This window comes from Muscardinus avellanarius, assembly GCF_963383645.1.
Source record: "Muscardinus avellanarius genome assembly, chromosome: 2".
Classification (NCBI taxonomy): Eukaryota; Metazoa; Chordata; class Mammalia; order Rodentia; family Gliridae; genus Muscardinus; species Muscardinus avellanarius.
Genome location: NC_137787.1, coordinates 82,570,524 through 82,591,250, shown reverse-complemented (window position 1 = coordinate 82,591,250; position 20,727 = coordinate 82,570,524). Strand labels below are relative to the sequence as shown.

At 40.3% G+C, this 20,727-nt stretch overlaps 1 protein-coding gene across 3 annotated transcripts in view; it reads left to right on the top strand.

Annotated features, from left to right (window-relative positions):
- FMNL2 (formin like 2) overlaps positions 1-20,727 on the top strand; it is a gene marked incomplete at both ends in the record, with an annotated part of 311,524 nt that overhangs the window by 206,062 nt on the left and 84,735 nt on the right. For 2 of the 3 annotated variants that reach the window (XM_080689057.1, XM_080689058.1), the window contains 4 exons: positions 750-830; positions 6,525-6,601; positions 16,817-16,900; positions 20,036-20,188. In XM_080689057.1, coding sequence (XP_080545183.1) covers positions 750-830; positions 6,525-6,601; positions 16,817-16,900; positions 20,036-20,188 — 395 coding nt within the window. The remainder of the gene's footprint in view (positions 1-749; positions 831-6,524; positions 6,602-16,816; positions 16,901-20,035; positions 20,189-20,727) is intronic. The other variant, XM_080689059.1, reaches the window with a different exon arrangement.

Sequence of the window (20,727 nt, the reverse complement as noted above, 5' to 3'; positions counted from 1 at the left end):
GTTTCAGAAGTGTTCTGCTTTTTTTTCCCTGGTTACAGCTCTTCCTTTCCTCCATCCTTCACCCTTGACTCTGAATGTGCTGATCATCTCTAAGTGTGCACGTGTATAAGAGCATGTACACATACTATAAAATCGTACCTGTGTGTACCTGCTCAAAATATTTTTAGATCCTCTAGCTGTGAGGCTGCTTTAGGAAGCCATAAGTAATAACACACATGCATGTATCTCCACACTCTTGGCAATAGACTCATTCATTTTTAAAACAAATTTTATCCAGTTTGGGTCAAATCTTTGGATATTTTTGAAGACTTAACTCAAACTGAATAAACTATACAAATGTCTAAAAGTGAAAGATTTGCCAAAATTGGAGACATCCTGAAGATTATGTGATAGCTTGAAGATCTTCCAAGAGAGGACTTGAAACAGGTTGGGCCAGGCGTTGTTCATAAAGTGAGAGCTGCAGACCCTATGGAGAAAACAGGCCGAACTCTGGAATGGGGCAGGCTTGGGTTCAAATTCACTTGTTCTCCTGACCAGCTGCCATGTTAGCAAAGGGAAGTGCTGCAGTTGTCTGAGCTCCAGTTTCCTCCTGTGCTGAGGGAAGATCTTGTCATCTCTTATGGAGACTCAAAACAGCTAGTGCATAATGATTATTTGGGACATGAGCCAGGGACACAAATCTGCGTGATGAAGCCAGCTGTGTCGTGCCTGCATACCTTTCATGCTGTTTACTTTTGTGCTTTATGCAGGAACGATTCCAGGTGAAGAATCCTCCCCATACGTACATTCAGAAGCTCAGAGGCTATCTGGATCCAGCAGTAACCAGGAAGGTAAGTATATTTCTTTCTACTCTGCGCTAGAAATGTTCTTTCCCTTGCATTGGTCACTGCCAGAGCCTCCAGGAAAACAACCTCTGGACACCAACAAAAAGGCAAAAGGTAAAACCATCCTCCTCCCTGAAGGATGTTTAACCATACTTTGCTCTGCTGCAGCCTCGTACCTCTCATGGCTGTTGACCCCACCGCTCTTACCAATTACACAGGCAGTGAGTCCAGTCCAGAGATAATCTGGCCTTGGAATAGCAGGCTCTGCAGAGGGAGCACTTGCCTTTCATGCTCTGGTGCATTTCCAGAGACCTTGAAAAGTCACTGGGCCTTTGTCATGCCAGCTGTGCGTGTACATCCTGTGTGGATGCTGTGGCAGCTTCCCTGACCCCAAGAAGGTAAGGAGAGAGTAGATGATTCCATTCTCAACTGACTCTCTCCTTTTACAAACAAGCCCTGCTTTGTGCAGCCAACAATTGGTTTAAGCCGCTGCCTTGCGGTAGAGCCTGCAGCCTGGCACAGCCGTGGGACATCTCAGGGTAGAGCTGCCCTTCCTCAGGGTGGGTGACAGGGCTCTTCACCAGAGACCACTTGTTTTTTTCCCCTTGATCTCCCACAACTTATGCTCTTAAGGTTCCAGTGAAGATATCTCAAGATGAATTCCCGCTGTTAATCTTGTTTTGGGGATTATGGGAAAAGAAAGGCATGCTTTTCCAGGTTAGTCTGGTTCCAGGGTACTTGGCTCTTGTAATTCTTGGGGTACTGGGGATGAACTCAGGAGCATTCTATCTCCAAGATACATTACTAGCCTCTTCCCCCCTTTTTTTGAAACAGGGTCTTGCTACATTACTGAACCTGGTCTCAAACTTGTCTCAACCTTCAAAGTACTGGGATTACAGGCATGCGAAGTGTCACCACTCATAGCTTCTTCTGTTTTTTATTTATTTATTTAATTTTTGTGGCATTAGGGATGGAACCCAGGGGCATTTTATCTCCAAGCTACACTCCCAGCCCTATTTTTTATTCGTTATTTTGAAACAGGGTCTATGTTGCAAAGGGCCTCATTAAGTAGCTAAGTCTGTCCACAAACCACGATCCTCCTATCTCACCCTCCCAAATGCTGGGATTACAGGCATGTGCCACCATGCCTGGCTATTGTGTTTTTCAGAAAATTTCTCTTTTTTCTTCATCTTTTCCTCTAATTCTGCTTCATTCCATGCCCCCATAAAATTCAAACAGGAAAACAGCAATTGTTTCCTAGTTATGGTGGCCATGCAGAACAGGGCGAGTAAAATCTAGGCGAGGTGAAGGAGGAGCGCAGAGCTGCACTGTGGGCTCTGTGCCAGGCTGGTCTTCAACATGTCGCAGTCTTTTATATTTTCTACGAATGTCCCTGCTAAAATACTGCACTACTTCTCCCTTTCAGAAATACAGCACACACACTTTTTGAAACAATGTGTTTAGGCATCCCTCCACCCAAATGAGACAGCTGTTTACTTCTTGTTATTTTTCTCTTTTCCTAAGAATATCTCTCATTTATCTTTTCTAAGAATATCTCTCATTTTATTTCAGCCTTCATTTTATCTGGTGAGAGGATTATAAAGGGAGACACCCTTCACCACTCACCAAATCCTTCCCTCAAAAAAAAAAAAAAAAAAAAAAACAGGTGTTTTCCTATGCTGTTTCTTTGCATAGAGGGCAGCCAGATTCTATTTTAGAATAGATATCAAACTTTTTCTTTCTTTTTTTTTTTTTTTTTACGGTTTTAGGAATCCCAGACTTGTAATGTCCAGGCCGATGACTTAGCCCCCAGTACTAGGTACACTCCTCTGGAGCTCAGTGGGGCGGAAATGCTGATGTTATTCCAGAGATTGAGAGCCCCTGTCATGCAGAGTGTGTTGGGCTCTTAAACAATTCTCCCCACTCTTTTCATAGCCTGAAAAGAAAGCAGAAAACAAAGCCCCTGCGGTGCCATGCCCAGGAGGGTAGGTATGTGCTCCCACCTAGGCCTCCTCCTGCCCAGTCTGTTCCCCTTTAGATTGCTGTTCTAGGTCGAGACAAGACAAAAACTATCCAATGAGTTCCTTCGAAAGTGTTTCACTACCTCCCAAATCACTTTCTAAAGAGGAGCAGGAGCAGAGAAATCTGTCTGGACCCTCACTCCTGACATCTGTGGTCTGAGCCATGTGTATCCACCTGAGTGGCCTCTGGTTCTGGCTTCATCTTTCAAGATCCTTCAGTCCACTCAGGAAAAAAAAATAAACTGGATGTTAGGTTACCCACCCCCCACTATAGTAAGATTTCTGTCAGGCCCTGGCAGTAGGAGAGGATCCATTCCACACAACTTAATTGTAATCCTTAAGCCAGGGGAAAAAGAAGATTTGTTTGGATTAAGGCATGACTTGCAGTTAAAATGAGCTTACAATTCTCAGCTGTACTGTGGTGGTGAGGGGCATGAGGGGGGAGGAGTTCAGATCAGGGCTTTAAGTTTTAGCCAGGCGGTCTGGGCTGAGCAGTCTTCCTTTAACTGCTCTTAGAGTCCTCTGATGCTTTATTCATTAATCTTTTGTTCAAATTGAATAGAAGATTCTTAATTTGGTCTTTTAAAAAAAATGTTAAGCATACTCTATTTAGATTTTCTTCTAAATAGTTTTAAATGAATCCCTCCAGGGCAAGGAAGGAAGAGGCTAAATTAGATATCTCTGAGACCAGAGCTCTCTAAATCTGCCTGCCGGTTTAATACCAGGCGGCTATTAGCCTGCGCTTTGGGGGATGTGTGTGCTCATGTCTGGCGTGGAAAACGGCTGCAGACCTTGAAGCAAGGAGCCGGGTTCCTTGCTACACTGGTGAAGTGAAGTCTATTGTGGCACTCCCAGGCTCAGCTGTCTCCCTGGGCTCATTTTCTGGGGAGGGAAGGGAGACTGGCAAGGACTACAAATGAATCCTACCTACCTGGCTCTTCTTTGCTGATCCCCACAGGCACACGATTTCTCTTTGAAGTGTCTTAAAGCATTCTGGATACATTTGAGAAGTGCAAAGTGTTCACACTCACTGTTTATGTGTTAGAGAAGTAGGTGCCAAGACTTCTCTGTTGTCTAGAATCCAGCTAAAAATCGAGCTGTTCCTAAGAGAATGTAACACAGAGGCAAAGTCAGTTTCCCTCAGTTATCACATGGTCGCAAAAATACAATGTCTAATGTAGTCAGTGCCTAATAAACCTTAGCTGCTGCAGTGAGCTCAGTGATTTATTGACCTTGTTTTGACCCATATCTTTTTGCCCTTCACCTGATCCTCTTATACTCTTATTATTCTTTCAATGTACACATGCACCCTTGTGGCTGATGACAAGTAAAGGATAATTCTGCTCTAAAGAAGCATAGGGCAGAGTTAGAGGACCAGCGAAAGCCATAGAGAAGGAGCCAGAACTGTACCTAATGTGCTGGAACACTGCATTATTTTCTGCAGTCCATATGACAGACAGCCTAGGACTTTGAACTCAGGCAGGGGTTGAGCTACCAGGAGCGGGCAGCACACCTGGGAGCATTCTCAGCTCCTCAGCCATGGAAGTACAGGTCGTCATTTTAAACACAAGCAGAATAGAATGTTTGCCCCTTCTCTTCCCTTCCACCTCTGAGCTGCAGGACTGCCCATCCCACCCAGATGTCTTTCTATTTCATTCCTAATTATTATCTCCAAGGAAAGAGTTCAGAAAGTGAGAGGACCCCGCCTCCCCGCATGGCTCTCTTTTCCTGCTAAACACTTCAGTCAGCATCTTCATTGTAAGAGACGGATCCCGGAATCTCTGCGATGGATGTCCCTCCAAACAACCAATGACTACCATTTCTTAAGTTCCTCCTCCTCCTCCTCCTCCTCCTCCTCCTCCTCCTCCTCCTCCTTCTTCTCCTCCTTCTTTGGTACTGGGGATGGAATCCAGGGACATTCTACCTCTCCAAGTTATACACCCAGCCTTATTTTTTATTCTTTATTTTGAAACAGGGTCTCATTGAGTTGCAAAGGGCCTAAGTAGCAGAGGCTGTCTGAGAACCATGATCTTCCTGTCTCAGCCTGCCAGATGCTGGGATTATAAGCATTTGCCACCACACCCAGCTAGTTAATTTGTTTCTTTCTTTCTGGAAGATGGAAGTACTCTTTTTTCATTGCATTAAGGGTATTTATTTTTATTTTCTATATCATTATATCTGGATTCTAAAATCACGAGAAGGTCTTTTTAAATTTTTTGGGGGGGATATGTCAGTTATTGTGAAACTGTGAGGAAGCAAAAGGCTGCAGAAGAGAAGCAGATGACAGGAACCTGTCTGGGCTGAGCGATATTTCAGGTCTCCATTGGGCTCCTGAGTCCCATGTGTGTGGCATGGCTCTTGCTACTCCACATCCTGGAATCCTCATTTCCAATTATCTTCTTTTTATTTCTGTCCTTAGACATCTGTTGTTGAAGCCATGGAAGCTACCAGGGCCATTATGAGTGTGTGGAACTAAAGGATTCTATTTCTGCTGTATTTGTGGCAGCAGACGAGGGTCCTTCATGTCCTGAGCCAGAATTTGTAAACAATATAAAGTAATGACTCAGGTCAGTAGCGCAGATAGCCGGGAACTGTTGGAAGGTGTTGCACATCAATTTTATTCTCCCAGGGTGACCTGAGACTGTTGTCACTATAAATAAATGTTTCTGTAGAAAAATATGTTCCAGAGAACGGGTATGCAGGGCAGTGGGTTGGTGTCTTGGAGAGTAAGAGTCAAGAGAATAGAGAGATTTACTATTGGAGAAGGATTCATTAGGAACGAAGGCCTGATGGAGTCGTGGAAAGGTCAGTAGGATTTCGATAGGCAAGAGTAAGTGCATTCTGTGTGTGCAGTGGGTGCAGCAGAGTAGGGATCTCCCTAGAGAGGACTGAGGGCCAGAGATCACTCTGAATGTTTATTTTTGGAACATGTTAGGTCAAGCCGAGAAGAAGCGACATAGCAGGTTTGAGACCTTCTGTGCATAGAAAGGCTGGCTTCAAAGGTTGACCCTTGGAGGCCAACCAAACCCCCTCCTGTATTTGGGAAGGTTCCTACTGTTTCCTAAGAATGGCTCATTGTGCTGAAACTGTTCATGCAAAGAGCATGATTCATGCTGAGCACTGGGTTTTCTGCAGGGACTCTGGAATTTGGGCGCAGATGAGACTGAGAGTGTCTGAGATCAGTCCCCAGTGGACAACCCAGAGGCTGACTCTCGAGAGAATATGACGCCTGTTGTCATTTGGGTCTCCTCAGGGGAGAAACGTGTGAGCTCACACCTGCTTCTCTGCATACTCTCCCACACACCTTTTCTCTTACTGATCTCACTTGGCATTCTTTTGCATCATCGCCATGTGTACGACTGTATGCCGAATCCTTTGAATCTTCCTAGTGAATACTGATGCTGGAAATGGTATGGGGGTCCCTGATCCTTTGCCTATGTGGGATAGGAAAAGTAATCTGCTTAAAGATACAAGGTGAACTAATTTCTTGGTCCTTTCTTTTAAGCTATTCTTATGATGAGAAAACTTTGTATGTTTTACACACACATGTATGCACACATTAGAGAAGGCCATTTTTGAAGTAAAGATATATTCACATTGTATTAAATTTATTCTAGGTAAGCTATAGTTATAGCATTTGCTAAAATGTTTTGTATGAATATGTGTTCTTGACTTATAGAAATTCAGAAGGCGTGTTCAGGAATCTACACAAGTACTAAGAGAACTGGAAATTTCCTTAAGAACTAACCACATTGGGTAAGTATGCCCCATTATCATTATTGTGGTACTGGGAGGTTGAACCCGGGGTCCTTCCACTTCTGAGTTATACCCCCAGCCCTATTTAATTTTTTACTTTGAAACAGGGTCACACTAAATTGTGTGTGGGGGAGTAAGTGCCTGAATCATAGCCAAAGGTTTGAGCTTCCGTATTCATTATAAGTTGAAAGACTGAGGGTTAGATGGGGAATCTTTGTTAGAACTCAAATTTCTCGCTATGCCAGACTTGTGGTCCTTGATTTGGGATATTTATGACAATTCGGTATTTCTTTTTTGGGCTTAGGTTCAGTTAGTATAGGTGATTCACAATAAGTGCTTATTCTCATATATGTATGGCAATTTTCAGGCAAAGCAGAAACCATCAAGAATCGGTTTAGACCGAGATCCTGGAACATTTCTTAAGCCCTCATGGTAGCCTTCCAAGCTGGTTACATAAAGCTATTGTATCTCTCTTTCCTCAAGACCCTGGGGTTTCTGTTTAGAAGAGGACTGAAACTGGAGTGATTTCATCTGACCACCTCATTGCACACAGGCATGCTCTGAGTCTCTTGCTTGTGCCTCTCAAACTCTTGGTACCGTGAAGTATAAATCCATTCTAGGAAAATGAAGTTCAGGAAATCACTAAGCATTTCTGAATTTCTTACATGCAACATGGGTTTTTTGCCTCAGGCAAATACAACTTTATTACATTCTTCTCTACTCCTGGGATGACATAATTGTACCTTAAAATAAGATAGTTTATCTGCAAGGCAGAATGATATTAAGTATTCTAATTTGCAGATTTAGTTTTGTCCAAAGTATCTGTATAAATAACACTGCACAAGTTATTTAACCCCTCTGAGTTTTGACTTTTTGAGTTGTCCAAGAGGACTATAGACTTTTACATATTTTGGAATTCCCCCCTGAGATACTTTTTGCAGGTCTGTTGAAAATGGAATCATATATTCCTGTTATAGTATAGTTTTACAGAGTATCCTATAAAGTAGATGTATTATATAAATAATAGCTTATTTCTATTTCAGATGATGGTTGGCACAAACCATTCAAGTGATTAGCACAGGTATTTTTAGAGTAAACTGTTTGCATGCATAACCCTGGGTTTAATTCTTAGCACTTTCCCCTGCCCCTAGTAAGTGTTTTTAAATTGTAGAAATGATAGTGTGATTTATAGGTGAGTGAGCTTGGGTGAGAAAGTTCATTTTCTAAAGAATATTTTGGTAGATTTGTCACTTTGAGGATGAAGTCTTCAGAAAATGAACTAATCCAAATCTTTGTCTCAAAAAATGGATTCTAGGAAATTGATATATACAATCATGATTTTAGAACTGGATGAGAAATTAAGAATTGCCTAATTTCACATTTTACAAAAGAAAAAAAAAAAAAGACCCAGAAACAGTGAGTTGATCGCACAAATTCTACAGCTGTAGAACCAGGTTCTTTGGCTGAAACTTTTTGCCTTTTCTGAATCGCTTACCCTGGCAGTTCTTTCTCTGAAAAGAAGTAAGATAACCAGGGCCCTGGGATCAAAGCACTGAGGCTTGTCTACTGAGGGTGAAGGTGGCAGTAGTTTAATACAGCTGGGCATTCAAATTTAGAAAATTGAAATACTTTTTGATATTTATGGATCAGGAATGAGATTCCATTTGCTGTAGCCCAAACCCTGTGCCTTGGCACTTCTTGACTGGAGGAGGTGGAATATGTTGCAGTCAGGATTTTTGCAAACAGTCGAAAAACATTTCTCCCAGTTTTGCTGAAATAATGTGAAATTGACCATCAAATACCAAAGCAAGACTCTTTTCCAATACAAAGTTGGCGGAAACAGCAGAGTCCAGGTTGGGTTGATGCCAGTACAATCTGCAAGCAGTTGGAGTGGTTTGTTGTATAGGTACCATAGGCATGCTGAAAAGTTCTCAAATTTCTCATCTTCACCAGCTGAAGTTTCTCCTTGCCCACCATCTATGTGAGACACTCTTAAAGCAGCATGTAAATTCAGGGAGATGATTTGTCTGATTGTATTCAGTCAATTACCTTACATAAACTTCCATGGAAAATAAAACCACACACCAGCATTCTTACATTTTTTTTCCTCCATCCTGAAAGCCCAAACCTGAACTGGACTCTTCATTAATATAATGGGCTTGATCACACTTGATTGGAAAATCTTCTGAAGAATTATTTAATAACAATGAAAACAATCAAGTGTTAACCAGGAGGGATTATTGAAATGCATGCTGCTATAAAGGGATCCACAGCTTTTATTGTATTCTTTAAGGTAATAGAGTAGAAAGGTGATTTGGTGCACCCCCTTTATCTTATGGAAAGAAATCTTGATTCAAAATTTTGCCATGACCCCTTTTAGTTATTTGACTTTAAGTGAGTCGCATAAGCTTTCTGCATTGATCAGGTGAGCTATGTTAAGCTCATAGGAGTATTTGGAGGATTAAATGAGACAATTTATAAAATTGGATTTGTAAAATTTATAAATTTATGAAATTTATAATGTGGATCCTGTTTTATAGTCATTCCCCAGCTCTGATAGCTATTTATTTTTTATGCAGGTAGCAAATAATATCTCCTAATAGTTCAACAATAGTATATAATATATAGGGAATTCCTTGCAGAGAGTGTTACTTTCTCTATCAAAATGACCTCTATACCCAGGAAATTGTAGTTCTAAGAAATTCAAAGAAGGAATTACATTTAAAATCTACTCGTCCTAAAAAAATTATTCTCAGCACATGCTTGAGTTTCAAGGTTAAAGTCTTGGGCTTTTCCAAGATAAAATGCTAAGCTGCAGCTTTGTCAAGCAAAGGGTTTGTTCTAAGTTTTTATATAAGCCTAAAACTCTTTAAATAGATAACTCTTCTGAGAAAGAAAATTAATTTGAACCAAATTGAAATAAGACTTGGGGGCTAGGAATTATCCCATTCACTTAACTGTTTGGAACCAGAACAATAGAGAAAAATTAGATAATGACTCACCCAAGCCCCTAAATGAATTGAAATACTCTTGCAGTGAACTAGATACCATTAGGCCTCACTGGCAAGCCATGAGAGTGGGCAGGTGTCACGATGCTTCCGATGCAGGGGGATAGTACTCAGGGTGGTGGTGAGGTGAGGCTGCATAGATGTACTTGCTTTATTTTATGGATCTGAGGTGTAGGTGATTTCTCTAGCAGATCATTTATTTTAGTATAACTGCCTTATAATGATGGAAAATCATTTTTCTTCCCGAATGCAAAGTCAAAGAAGTTCTAAAACATACTATTTTTATTTTTATTTTTTTGTTTGTATGTGGTACTGGAGATTGAACCCAGGGGCATTTTACTTCTGAGCTACCCCCCCAGCCCTATTTTTTTACTATTAATTTGAAACAGGGTCTCACTAAGTTGAGGAGGGCCTCACAAGTTGCTGAGGCTGGCTGTGAACCTGCGATTCTCCTGTCTTAGCCTCCCAAATATTGGGATTACAAGTGTGCACCACCATGCCCAGCTAAAACGTGCCCATTTCACTTTATCTTAGGGATAGTTGAGAGAAGAGGTTGAAAAAGGAATGTGGACAGTTGGCAAGGGGTTGGAGGGATTGCACCAAAGGGAAGGAGCCCTGGACCTGCATAGTGAACGTCTTCCCTGCTGGACTGCCGGTCTTTGTAAAGGCTGACTGGATCCCTGCAGAGATGACAGAAGACAGGAGTGACCCAGGGTTCTTTAGGATGTGTGTGTGTGGGGTGTATGTGCGTGTATATATGAATGTGTATGTCAAACTACTCTATGTAATTCATTCCTACGTGGTACCTTTTTGGAAATTATCAAAATAATAGAATCATAGTTATTTTGTTGTTTATAAGCACCATGCTAGGCATGTGAGATATGTTATTCCTTACAAAAACCTCTTAATTATTGCTCTTTACTAGAATAAACTACCGAAGGGCGGCTTGTAGCAGACCACTTAGAAGCACTGATATCTGATCTAAGAGTTACCCAAATCTAAAGCTTTTCATCTGTACCAGCACTTCTCCCCATGTTTTGGTGTCAGGACCCTTTTATGCTCTAATTATTTTGAACTCCAATAAGCCTTTGTTTATGTGAATTGCATCTATTAATTTTTACCATTTTAGAAGTTATAACTGATAAATTTGAGCATTAAGATTTTATATTTAAGCCAGGCGTGGTGGCACACCCTTGTACATAGTACTTGGAAGGATGAGATAGGAGGATTGTGCAGGTTCAAGGCCAGCTTTAGCTGCTTAATGAGGCTCTCAGCAAATAGTGAGCCCCTGTTTCCAAATAAAATATAAAATAAGTCTGGTAGGATAGCCCAGAGGTAAAAGCCCCCCAGGTTCCATCCCCCATACCACATATACACCAAAGATTACATATTTAGAAATAAACATTTAATTTAAATATACAAATGTAAAATAAACACATTAGCATAAATACTATATATAACACGTTTCCTAAAATATAACTCTTAGAAAAAAGTTACATTTTTTTGTTTCAGAGAAAAACAAACAAAAAGAATACTGACATGTAGTTTTTATTTTTTAAAAAAGTCCCCCCACCTCCAATTTCTCCAGTGTATGGTAAATAGAAGACAACTGGGCTTTTAGTATTTATTTATTTATTTATTTATTTATTTATTTATTTATTTATTTGTTTATTTATTTATTACTGGGGATTAAATTCAGGGGCCTAGGAGTATTCTATTTCTAGGTTTCAACCCCTAGGCCTGTTTGTTTTTTTTGTTTGTTTTTTTTTTGTTTTTTTTTTTTAATTTTTGCTTGGAAACAGTATTTCTTTAGGTAAGAGTCTCCCTAAGTAGCTAGGTTGGCCTTCAACCTACAATTCTCTTGTCTCAGCCTCCCAAGTACTGGGATTGCAGGCATGTATCACTATGCCTGGAGAAGCTTATTCTCTTTTCTGAGTCTACATTCAATTTGTTGTGATGTGTTGTTCTGGTTGTTGTTTATGAAGAAAATTTTGTCATTTACATTACATTCTTGGGAAAAGGAAGAGCTTTTCAATGTCTTTTGTAGATTTTTGGTGGATATTCTTTTTTGGATAGTGTACCAAAATCCAGTAAGTTATGGTTACTTCATATAGGTAATGCTGTATTACGTTAACATCCACTGAGCTGTCTTTTACGTACGTGTATCTTTTTAACCATGGATCCTATAATATAATTTCTCTCTTCATTTGCTCTCTCTATCCCTCAGTACTTTTCTTCCTTATATACTGGAGATTGTACCCAGGGCCTTGCACCTCCTAGTCAAACTCTGTACCGCCTAACTGCATCTCTAGGCCCCTTTTCTTTTTTTCTCTTTTCTTAACAATTTTTGAGATAGGATCTTGCTAGGTTGTCCAGGCTGGCCTTGAACTTGGGATCCTCCTGCCTCAGCCTGTGTAGCTAGGATTACAGATGTATACTACCATGCTCAGCTTGTAGCATGGCCTCTTACCATTGTGCAATAATCATTTGGAAAACATCATTTTGCTGAGTTTATTTGGCTCTTTCAAATGTTGAAACATGTCATTTTATAATAATGTTTTAAAATCACATTTGTTAATAATAACCAGTCATATCAGAATATACTTAGACGTATTGGGGAGCTATCATATTGGTATAAATACAGGTTTTTAATTTTTTTGGTTCAAAACTCAAATTTTGTCTTTAATGATAAATATTATCTGTTGTTCCCTAAAATGATAGGCTCAATTCAATGTGCGTGTGTGTGTGTGTGTGTGTGTGTGTGTGTGTGTATGTATGTATGTATGTGTTTTATCCTGGGGATTGAACCTATAGACATTTTACCTCCAAGATACACCCCCGTGCTATTTTATTTTTACTTTGAAACAGCCTCAAGTTGTTGAGGGCCTCACTGAGTTGCTGAGACTGGTCTCAAACCTGCGATTCTCCTGTCTCAGCTTCCCAGGTACTGGGATTACAAGCATGTGCTACCATGCCTGGCTTTACTTCATTCGTTTTGAGTAAATGACTTCCAAATACCCCAAACTGTATTTCCATGCTTTGTCCATGATTTTAACAAGTAAACTGGCATTCAGTGAAAAAGCAAAAAAGCAAGCTGAGCTTGCATCTCAAGTGATTAGCCAACTCCTTTTTCTTGAAACAACCATGAAACCTGGAGGTACAGAAGAAGTACTTTTTGGTGAGCTTCCTATTTTGTTACAGAGAAAATTGAAAAAGATACATATTCAAGGATCAAGCTTTAATAAAATCAGTAATTTTCTATTTATTTATTAAAGATATTCTTGAACGAGGCTAGGCTTTCCCCTCTTCTCTTCATGGGGTGAAGAATACAATAAGTGGGCAGTGGTAATACCCAGTATTTCTTTTGCACCATGGATATTTGAGTCAACAGAGTGAGAAAAAATAGCATCTTAATATTTTTATGAAAATATCCTCACAGTTGCCCTAACTGGGTTTCAGGGACCCACTGTAGTAAGTAGGATGCACTTTGAGAACCAGTTTGCAACACTGCCTAAGTGTAGATTTGGTGACCAATGTCAAATCTGGATGATGCTTATCTTTCTCTTATTTCTATGATATATCAGCAACTTCAGGTCCTGTCTTAAGTCCTCTATCTAAAGGAGACTGGCAGAGAGGATTCATTATCTGTCTTTTCCTTGTGCATTTTCTGGCTGCTTTGCTTCTTCTTTGTTTTTTTTTTTTTTTTGTGGTACTGGGGTTCCTGGAAGCCCTTCTACCTCCGGGCTACACTCCCAGACCTATTTTATATTTGTATTTTGAAACAGGGTCTCTTAAGCCAGCGGGGCTGGCTTCGAACCTGCATCATCCTCCTGTCTCCGCCTCCCCAGCGCGGGGATTTCAAGTGTGCGCCACCACGCCCGGCTTGGCTTCATCTTTGGAAATTGAAAACCAGGGGTTTCCTTCAAAACTTGATTTTCCATATGAGGATAATGAAATTCTCAGATTTGGGGAGGTTGGGATAATAAAGCTTTGAAATAAAGCTTTGAGTGATCTACATAAAACAGTGACTATTAGCATTTGAACTTACATTCCTTTTTTGAACTCAGTTTTTCATTATCCCTGTTTTTCTAGATTCTGCTAAGCATCTGATTGGGAATTTGCCTAAATTCAAATTTCTAACATATGGTAATTACATTTAAATCTGAGAGGCACTTGAGAAGTAATACATGCTGTCAGAGTCAGAAATAATTGTACTTTCTGAACCCTATAATCACCCAATTTGAAACTGTTTGTCTATTAACAACATATTAAAAAAAGTATATAGTGCATGTATAGAGATGAAAATGGAAATAATTTACTATGGAAGCCCTAAATATGTGATACTTATTACATGATCAAATACTTAAAGCTGCAAATGAGACATCTATATTCTTCCAGTGTCCTTTTTTTGTTGTTTTTGTTTTATGGTACTGGGGATTGGACCCAGGGCATTCTGAATTAAACCCCAGCCCTGTATTCTTTTATGTTCTGAAACAGAACATAAAAGTATTCCACTAAGTTGTGGAATACTTCACTAAGTTGCTGAGGCTGAACCTGGGATCCTCCTCTCTCAGCCTCCCACAGACTCCCAGGTATGTGGCCCCATGCCTGGCTTCCAGCCTGCTTTTTCATACTTAAGAAGGCTTTTGCCTTTGACTTTGGAATGGTCTTTAATGCAATTCGCTCAGGGTCAGCAAGGGAAGATAGGCATATTGATGAAGATGTTGAAGTGCAATAAAAGAAGCAAATTAATCTTTACCCCTGCATCAAAATGTAGACGCAGTTGTATATTGGGACAAGAAAAGTCCATCTGGCTGTCCTTGGCTATCTTCTACATCTTTGTTTACTTTTTGCTGACTTGTTTCATGCCTGGGTCATTTGCTTCTTGTTTGATTAATGGCTGAGCTTCCTGGGTGAGGTGGAGGTGCTTGTGGTTGAGAAAAGGGAGGGATAGGTGTCTCCTGGAGGATCTGTACTCTTTGGAGGCCATATTTACAGAATCAACCAGAAGAAACTTCGGTGGTTGTTTTTCTCACCTTCTTAGTTAGTAGGCATCTGGGGTAGAATATGTAATGTCAGGAGGGTCCAGAAAAGTCCAGACTCTGTGATTGTTCTTTGTATTTAGAAGACACCCAGCACCAAGGGCCAGTTGACCCAGTGCAATCGAGATCATACTGCAGACCAATGGAAAGGCCTAGGAGAAGCACAGGGGCTTGGGTTTAAAGAAAAACTAGTTTTCTGATCTTTCCTGATTTTCATTCAAGTTTTTCTTAAGTCTCTTATCAATAATAAAAAAGAAAACAAAACATGTTTTTAACATTTCTAATCTAATTATCACCATTTAAATATGTCCAGTGTCAGTCAGGTGTGGTGGCTCATGCTTGTAATCCCAACATTTGGAAGGCTGAGACAGGAGGATTGCAGTTCGCAGAGAGCCTCAGTTACTTAGGCCCTTTGCAACTCAGTGAGACCCTGTTTCAAAATAAAGAAAAAAATAGGGCTGGCAGTAAAGCTTGGAGGTAGAGTGCCCCTGGTTTCCATCCCCAGTATTGACCAAAAAAAAAAAAAAAAAAAAGGAAAAAAAATAAAAATATCCAATGTCTCTTGAGACCTAGCAGCATAAGGAATATTTAAAATAAAGTATGTGGAAGTTGATGCCGTGAAGAAGCATATGCTGTTTTGGAAACTTCAGCCTCGACCAACAGGCAGCCCTGTTATTAGTGTTCAGGTCTCGGAACAAAGCCACTCTGTGAGACCTAACAGATGCTGTGTTCTTTGCCAGTGTTGTTGACTCCTCAGGTTTCTTTTAAAGGTGATGTGCTTACATACTGTTATGTTAAGTGCGTATATTTTGTGGTAGTCTGTCTAGTATATTTTGGGGGAAATACAAACCCAGTTCTTTAAATTTCCATTTTGCTACCTCCTGGAAGTACCTGTAAATCTGAATTTCATCATGAAGATGACAGGAAATTAGAGAAAGAATGAGCTTGAAGTCAAAACTAAAAGAATCAAATACCCTTTTCCCTCCACCCCAGAAAATCCCCACAAAACTTTAAAACAAAACAAAACAAAACAAAACAAAAAAAATCCAGGCATCCTGATTCTACCAGGTTCCTTCTTCCTTCAAAATAAAGATCTCAAGGGGTTGCTCATCCTTCAGAGAGATGATACGACTGTCCTGTTGCTGCTTTAATGCCTGTGGATACTGGATTCTTCCACAGTAGCTCTCCTATCCCTAGTGATCAGCCTTTCTGGCATGGTGTACGTGGAGGAAAGCAACAGCTTTGGAATATGCTGGCCAGGTGTCCCTCAAGTATCATTTCAGCAACAGCTTGTTGATCTTTTTACTTACTGTTGGTCGAAGTTTTATACTGAGTGAAGGTTAAATAGGGTACCACACATCCTTTGAGGGTGAGTGTACTGCTGTGAAATGGGGCAACACATATGTATCTTCCCTAAAGATGGTGCTTGACCATCTTATCGGAGTGGTGATGAAGCGCAAGTAAAGCGTGAACATTTGCAGTGAAATGTTCAACACCATTCAAATATAAGATGGTGTTGTTTGAAAATGAATCTTTTAAAACATATTCGACACATGTTGCCCTTGGTGATGGTCTGCGGTGCTTGTAGCCTTTTAAAGAGTTGTAACGTTCATGGAAAAAATTAAGCAAATCATTATCCCTATTGAATTTCCAGAAGCCCATAAACACTGGCCTCTCACTGGCCAGGTTAGTGGTTTCTGCAGCCTCCTGTGCCAGGGAGTTGAGCGTGGATTTGGAGCCTTGCCTGGATTTCAGTGGTTACAGCTTCATGTCCCCCCTCTGCTCATTCTCTGTGCTGTCTTGGCTCCTTCACCAAGCAGGCTGTGGATTAGTTGTGGTGGAAAAAGTACATTTAGCAAGTTCCTTTTTTTAGCAAGTTTTTTTTTTTTTTAAATAATTTACCGTAAGTCTCCTAAGCAGTAGAATGCTAGAACAGCACACATGCGGTTTTTGCTCTTTGTCCTTCCACGTGGAAATATCTTGGATTCCTTATTCACCCTGTCAAGAAGCCCCCCTCCCCTGACCTGAAGTAGCCTAGGCTTTCCTCTGAATTTCCTCTCAGGTAGTAGATGTTTTTGATAGAAAATAAAATCTTTCAGTATGTTCCCTCCATAGCAAATCATGTGATCAACCTCTCCATTGACTCTTTTCTCTTTCTTCAACAGATGGGTCAGAGAGTTTTTGAATGAAGAAAACAAAGGCCTTGATGTCCTAGTGGAATATCTGTCATTTGCACAGTATGCAGTAACGTAAGTCAAACTTGGCTTGCTTGCATTTGGATTTTATGTGGTCACAGAAGATGCAGCTCAGTGGTAAAATTATATACTACGCAGAGGGCAGAAACCTAGAAGCAGATGTGGGAGGGCTTAAGGAGCTTTGTTTCTGTTTGGATAACTAAAAACAAATCACATAATTGGTATTAGAAATGCCTTTAAGGCAGAAATGAAATAGGCAAGTAAAATCTCCCTTAGAAACTCTTAATTTTCAGAACAGCACTGTGTGTGTGTGTGTGTGTGTGTGTGTGTGTGTGTGTGTGTGTTTGCTGGAGATTAAACCTAGGGCCTTGCAAATACAAGGCAAGTGTCCTATGACTGAGCTACATCCCAACCTTTTTTATTTTATTTTGAGACAAGGTCTTGCTAAATTGCCTGGGCTGGCCTTAAACACGCAGTCCTCTTACCTTGGCCTCCCATGTAGCTGGAATTATAGGCATGTACCACCATGCCTGAATCATCTTTCTATTTTAAAAAATGGTGTAGCTGGGGGTATAGCTCAGTGGTAGAGCACTTGCCTACCGTTTGTAAGGCCTTGGATTCAATCCCAACGTGTGTGTGTGTGTGTGTGTGTGTGTGTGTGTGTATGTGTGTGTGTGTGTGTGTGTGTGTGAATTTATATTGAGTATTGCTTCATTTCAAGAATCTTAGAGATATAACCAGATGTTATAATTGCCACTACTTCCCTGAGAATTTGTGAGGAGAAAGCTGTGATTATTCTTATATCACAGTTGTAGAGATTAATCTGTTAACTGAAACTGGCTTCATGGGTTTCTGTTTTGATACTTCTCATATATTAGATGGAGTAGATGTAAAAAAAAAAAAAACAATGTATACATATCTTCCTGAGAAATTTCCTTTAAAATGTAATCCTAGCTTTTATAGCACGTCCTTCCAAAGAATTTTTCTTACTTATCTTCATGATTTCAAAACCTGCTACTCTTTCTTGTGTTTCAAAGTCTAGATTAATATTTGGAATTGAAGATTAGGAAAAATAAGGAATAATAGATAAGAATATTACTTATTCTGTGTTGGCTATAATGAATCCTTTATCTCCAGTATAATTCCTCTTACAAACCAGATTTCCTGAAAGTACTAGTGAAGAATGGTGGTGCTACTATACTGGAATATCACTGTACAACTATACAGTGATATTCCAGTATATCTAACAATATATTCCAGTATATCTAACAATAGCTAACAAAAGAACAAAACTCAGAGTTCTTATTTCCTGTTCTTGTACCTTTTAAGCATTATGTTTATACTTTTTGCTTATTAGTTTTAGTTTTGTTCTGCTTAATTAGACAATAAATTACATATAGACATATAATTTGTCTTTTATCATGAAACTAATGGACTTGAGAATCTCTTATTATTCCATGGCATTTGACAATTTTTCCAGTCCATGGACTGTGAGACAACAGACCCAGACCACATCTCTAACGTGCCACTGACTAAGGTGTGTGCTTCCTTTTTCTGCCATGAGAGTAGGGATAAGCTGAGTGGGATGTGTGTGCTGAATGGCTGAGTGACATGAGGGCTACAGAGGGGCTTAAGTCATCTTGGAGTGTCTCCTTGACTGGCCTCCTCCAGTGCCAATTATAGCCTATTTTTATTTTTTACTTTTGGTGGTACTGGGGTTCCTGGAAACCCTTCGTCCTCCAGGCTACACTCCCAGACCTATTTTATACTTTTTTAAAAATTGGAAACAGGGTCTCTTAAGCCAGCGAGGCTGGCTTCGAACCTGCGCTATCCTCCTGTCTCCACCTCCCAAGCGTGGGGATTACAAGCGTGCACCACCATGCCTGGCCAATTATAGCCTATTTTTAGTAACTAAAGTTTTCTTCAATTACCCTATTCTCCCTTCTTTGGTTGAGCACTCTCTCTTATGTCAAAAGGTATGACATCCTTGTCTCTGGTCAGAACCCCAGCTGCCTTTGCACACCAGCGTGTGTTGTTTGATTAGGCTTAGTTGGTGGAGAGCATCACCTAGCTTTTTTACACAACCATTTGTCATTCATACTTTTTTTTTTTTTTTTTTTTTTGCTGGTCTGGGAATGAAACCCAAGGGCATCGACCTCTGAGCTACACCCTTGGCCCTATTTTTTATTCTTTTATTTTTATTTTTTTTTGAAACAGGGTCTCACTGAGTTGCAAAGCACCAAGTCACTGAGGCTGTCTGCGAACTGCAATCCTCCAGTCTCAGCCTCCCGAATGCTAGGATTAGAAGCGTGCGCCACCATGTCTGGCTATATTTTTATTATTTTTTTTAAATTACAGATCAATTCTGGTAGGCATTATTTTTTCTTCTGCTAGAGATCCTGAATTTTTCCAGAAGATATTAATGATAGCGGCCTCTGTTCTACTGTGCAATCAGGTGCTGTGTTGTGGAATTATGGGTAGAAACAATCAATACAGTGAGTTTTTGTTGTTTTGTTTTCAAGAAAGCAGAGTTACTGATTTTATGAGGGGGGAAAAATCCAGAGGACACAAAGGCCTATCTGTTGAAAAACTTCATTTCTAAAAACTATACAAGAATGAGCAACTTAACTTGCCATTTATTCTAACATGGTTAACATGAGTAATAACCTCAAAAAATGTCAGAGAAACAACAGTCTTACTTTTAAGAGCACCACATTGGGAAGAGATTCCAAAAATCAAAGCAAATCCATAGCTTCACTAGTAATGTATCACATATGGTTGGAAAAGTACATTTGCCAGCACACTAGGATAAAATGCTCAGTGAAAATTGATGGGTAGGAATAAATTAGTAAATGCCTAACATATTGACTTGTTAAAGCAAAATGAAGACAGATGAAAGATATTCCCCCCTCCCATTGTAGCAATGTCAGCAATTGATAAGCTAACAAGCCTTATAGTAAAGTATCATGACTTAATTTTTGCTGTTCATTGTTCCATGATTCTTTTGCCCAGCCTTGTATTTATATTCTGTGTTTTTGAGGCTAACACTGATTCCATAGAAATTCTTTTGTATTTCCTTTTTAGTTTTTCTTGTCAGCAAAGACCTCCCATACCAAGGTGCCCATGTATCGCATTGTGTATGTGAAAGTGAATTTGTAAGTTTTCAGTGCCACTTCTCTTTTATTTTAGTTTTGACTTTGAAAGTGTGGAAAGTACCGTGGAGAGTTCGGTGGACAAATCAAAGCCATGGAGTAGGTCCATCGAGGACCTGCACAGAGGGAGCAACCTGCCCTCACCTGTGGGCAGTAGTGTGGCCCGCTCTGGAAGACATTCTGCACTGCGGTAAGTGCCTGCTCTCAGCAGGTAGCTTTGGTGGCATGCACTGGCGTGGCAGGGTCCCTTCTTTCTACTGACCTGGGGCCATGATGTCCTGTCCTACTGTGTCATATTGATAGGGTGCATCTTGCCACACAGCACTCTGATTCCCACTGATTCTAAATGAAAGCTTCTGTAGGAGTCCATGGGCTCATCCCTTGCTCTATGGTTTCAGTACCTTCCTGGAAGTACCATGTGTTGACTGAGCACAGAAAGTGAGAAAATTCTGCTGCCAAGTGATAGAACAGAGTAGTCTCATAGCAGGTAAATTTCTGAAACAGCGTGGATGTTTGCTGTTGTGACGCTGGCACTGTCTCCAGGGTGGAGGCAGCACCTTGAGTGTTGAGCATCTGAAGATTCGCTTCCCAGCCTTCATATCCTTTTACTGCCCCCTTTTCCTCTACTGGCAGCTCATGTGTGTGTTACAGGGTATGTCTTCTAGTCATAGGTGCTGAATGCTGGAGTGATCTTTTTTATTTTTTTAAAATAGATACCATTAGGCAGTG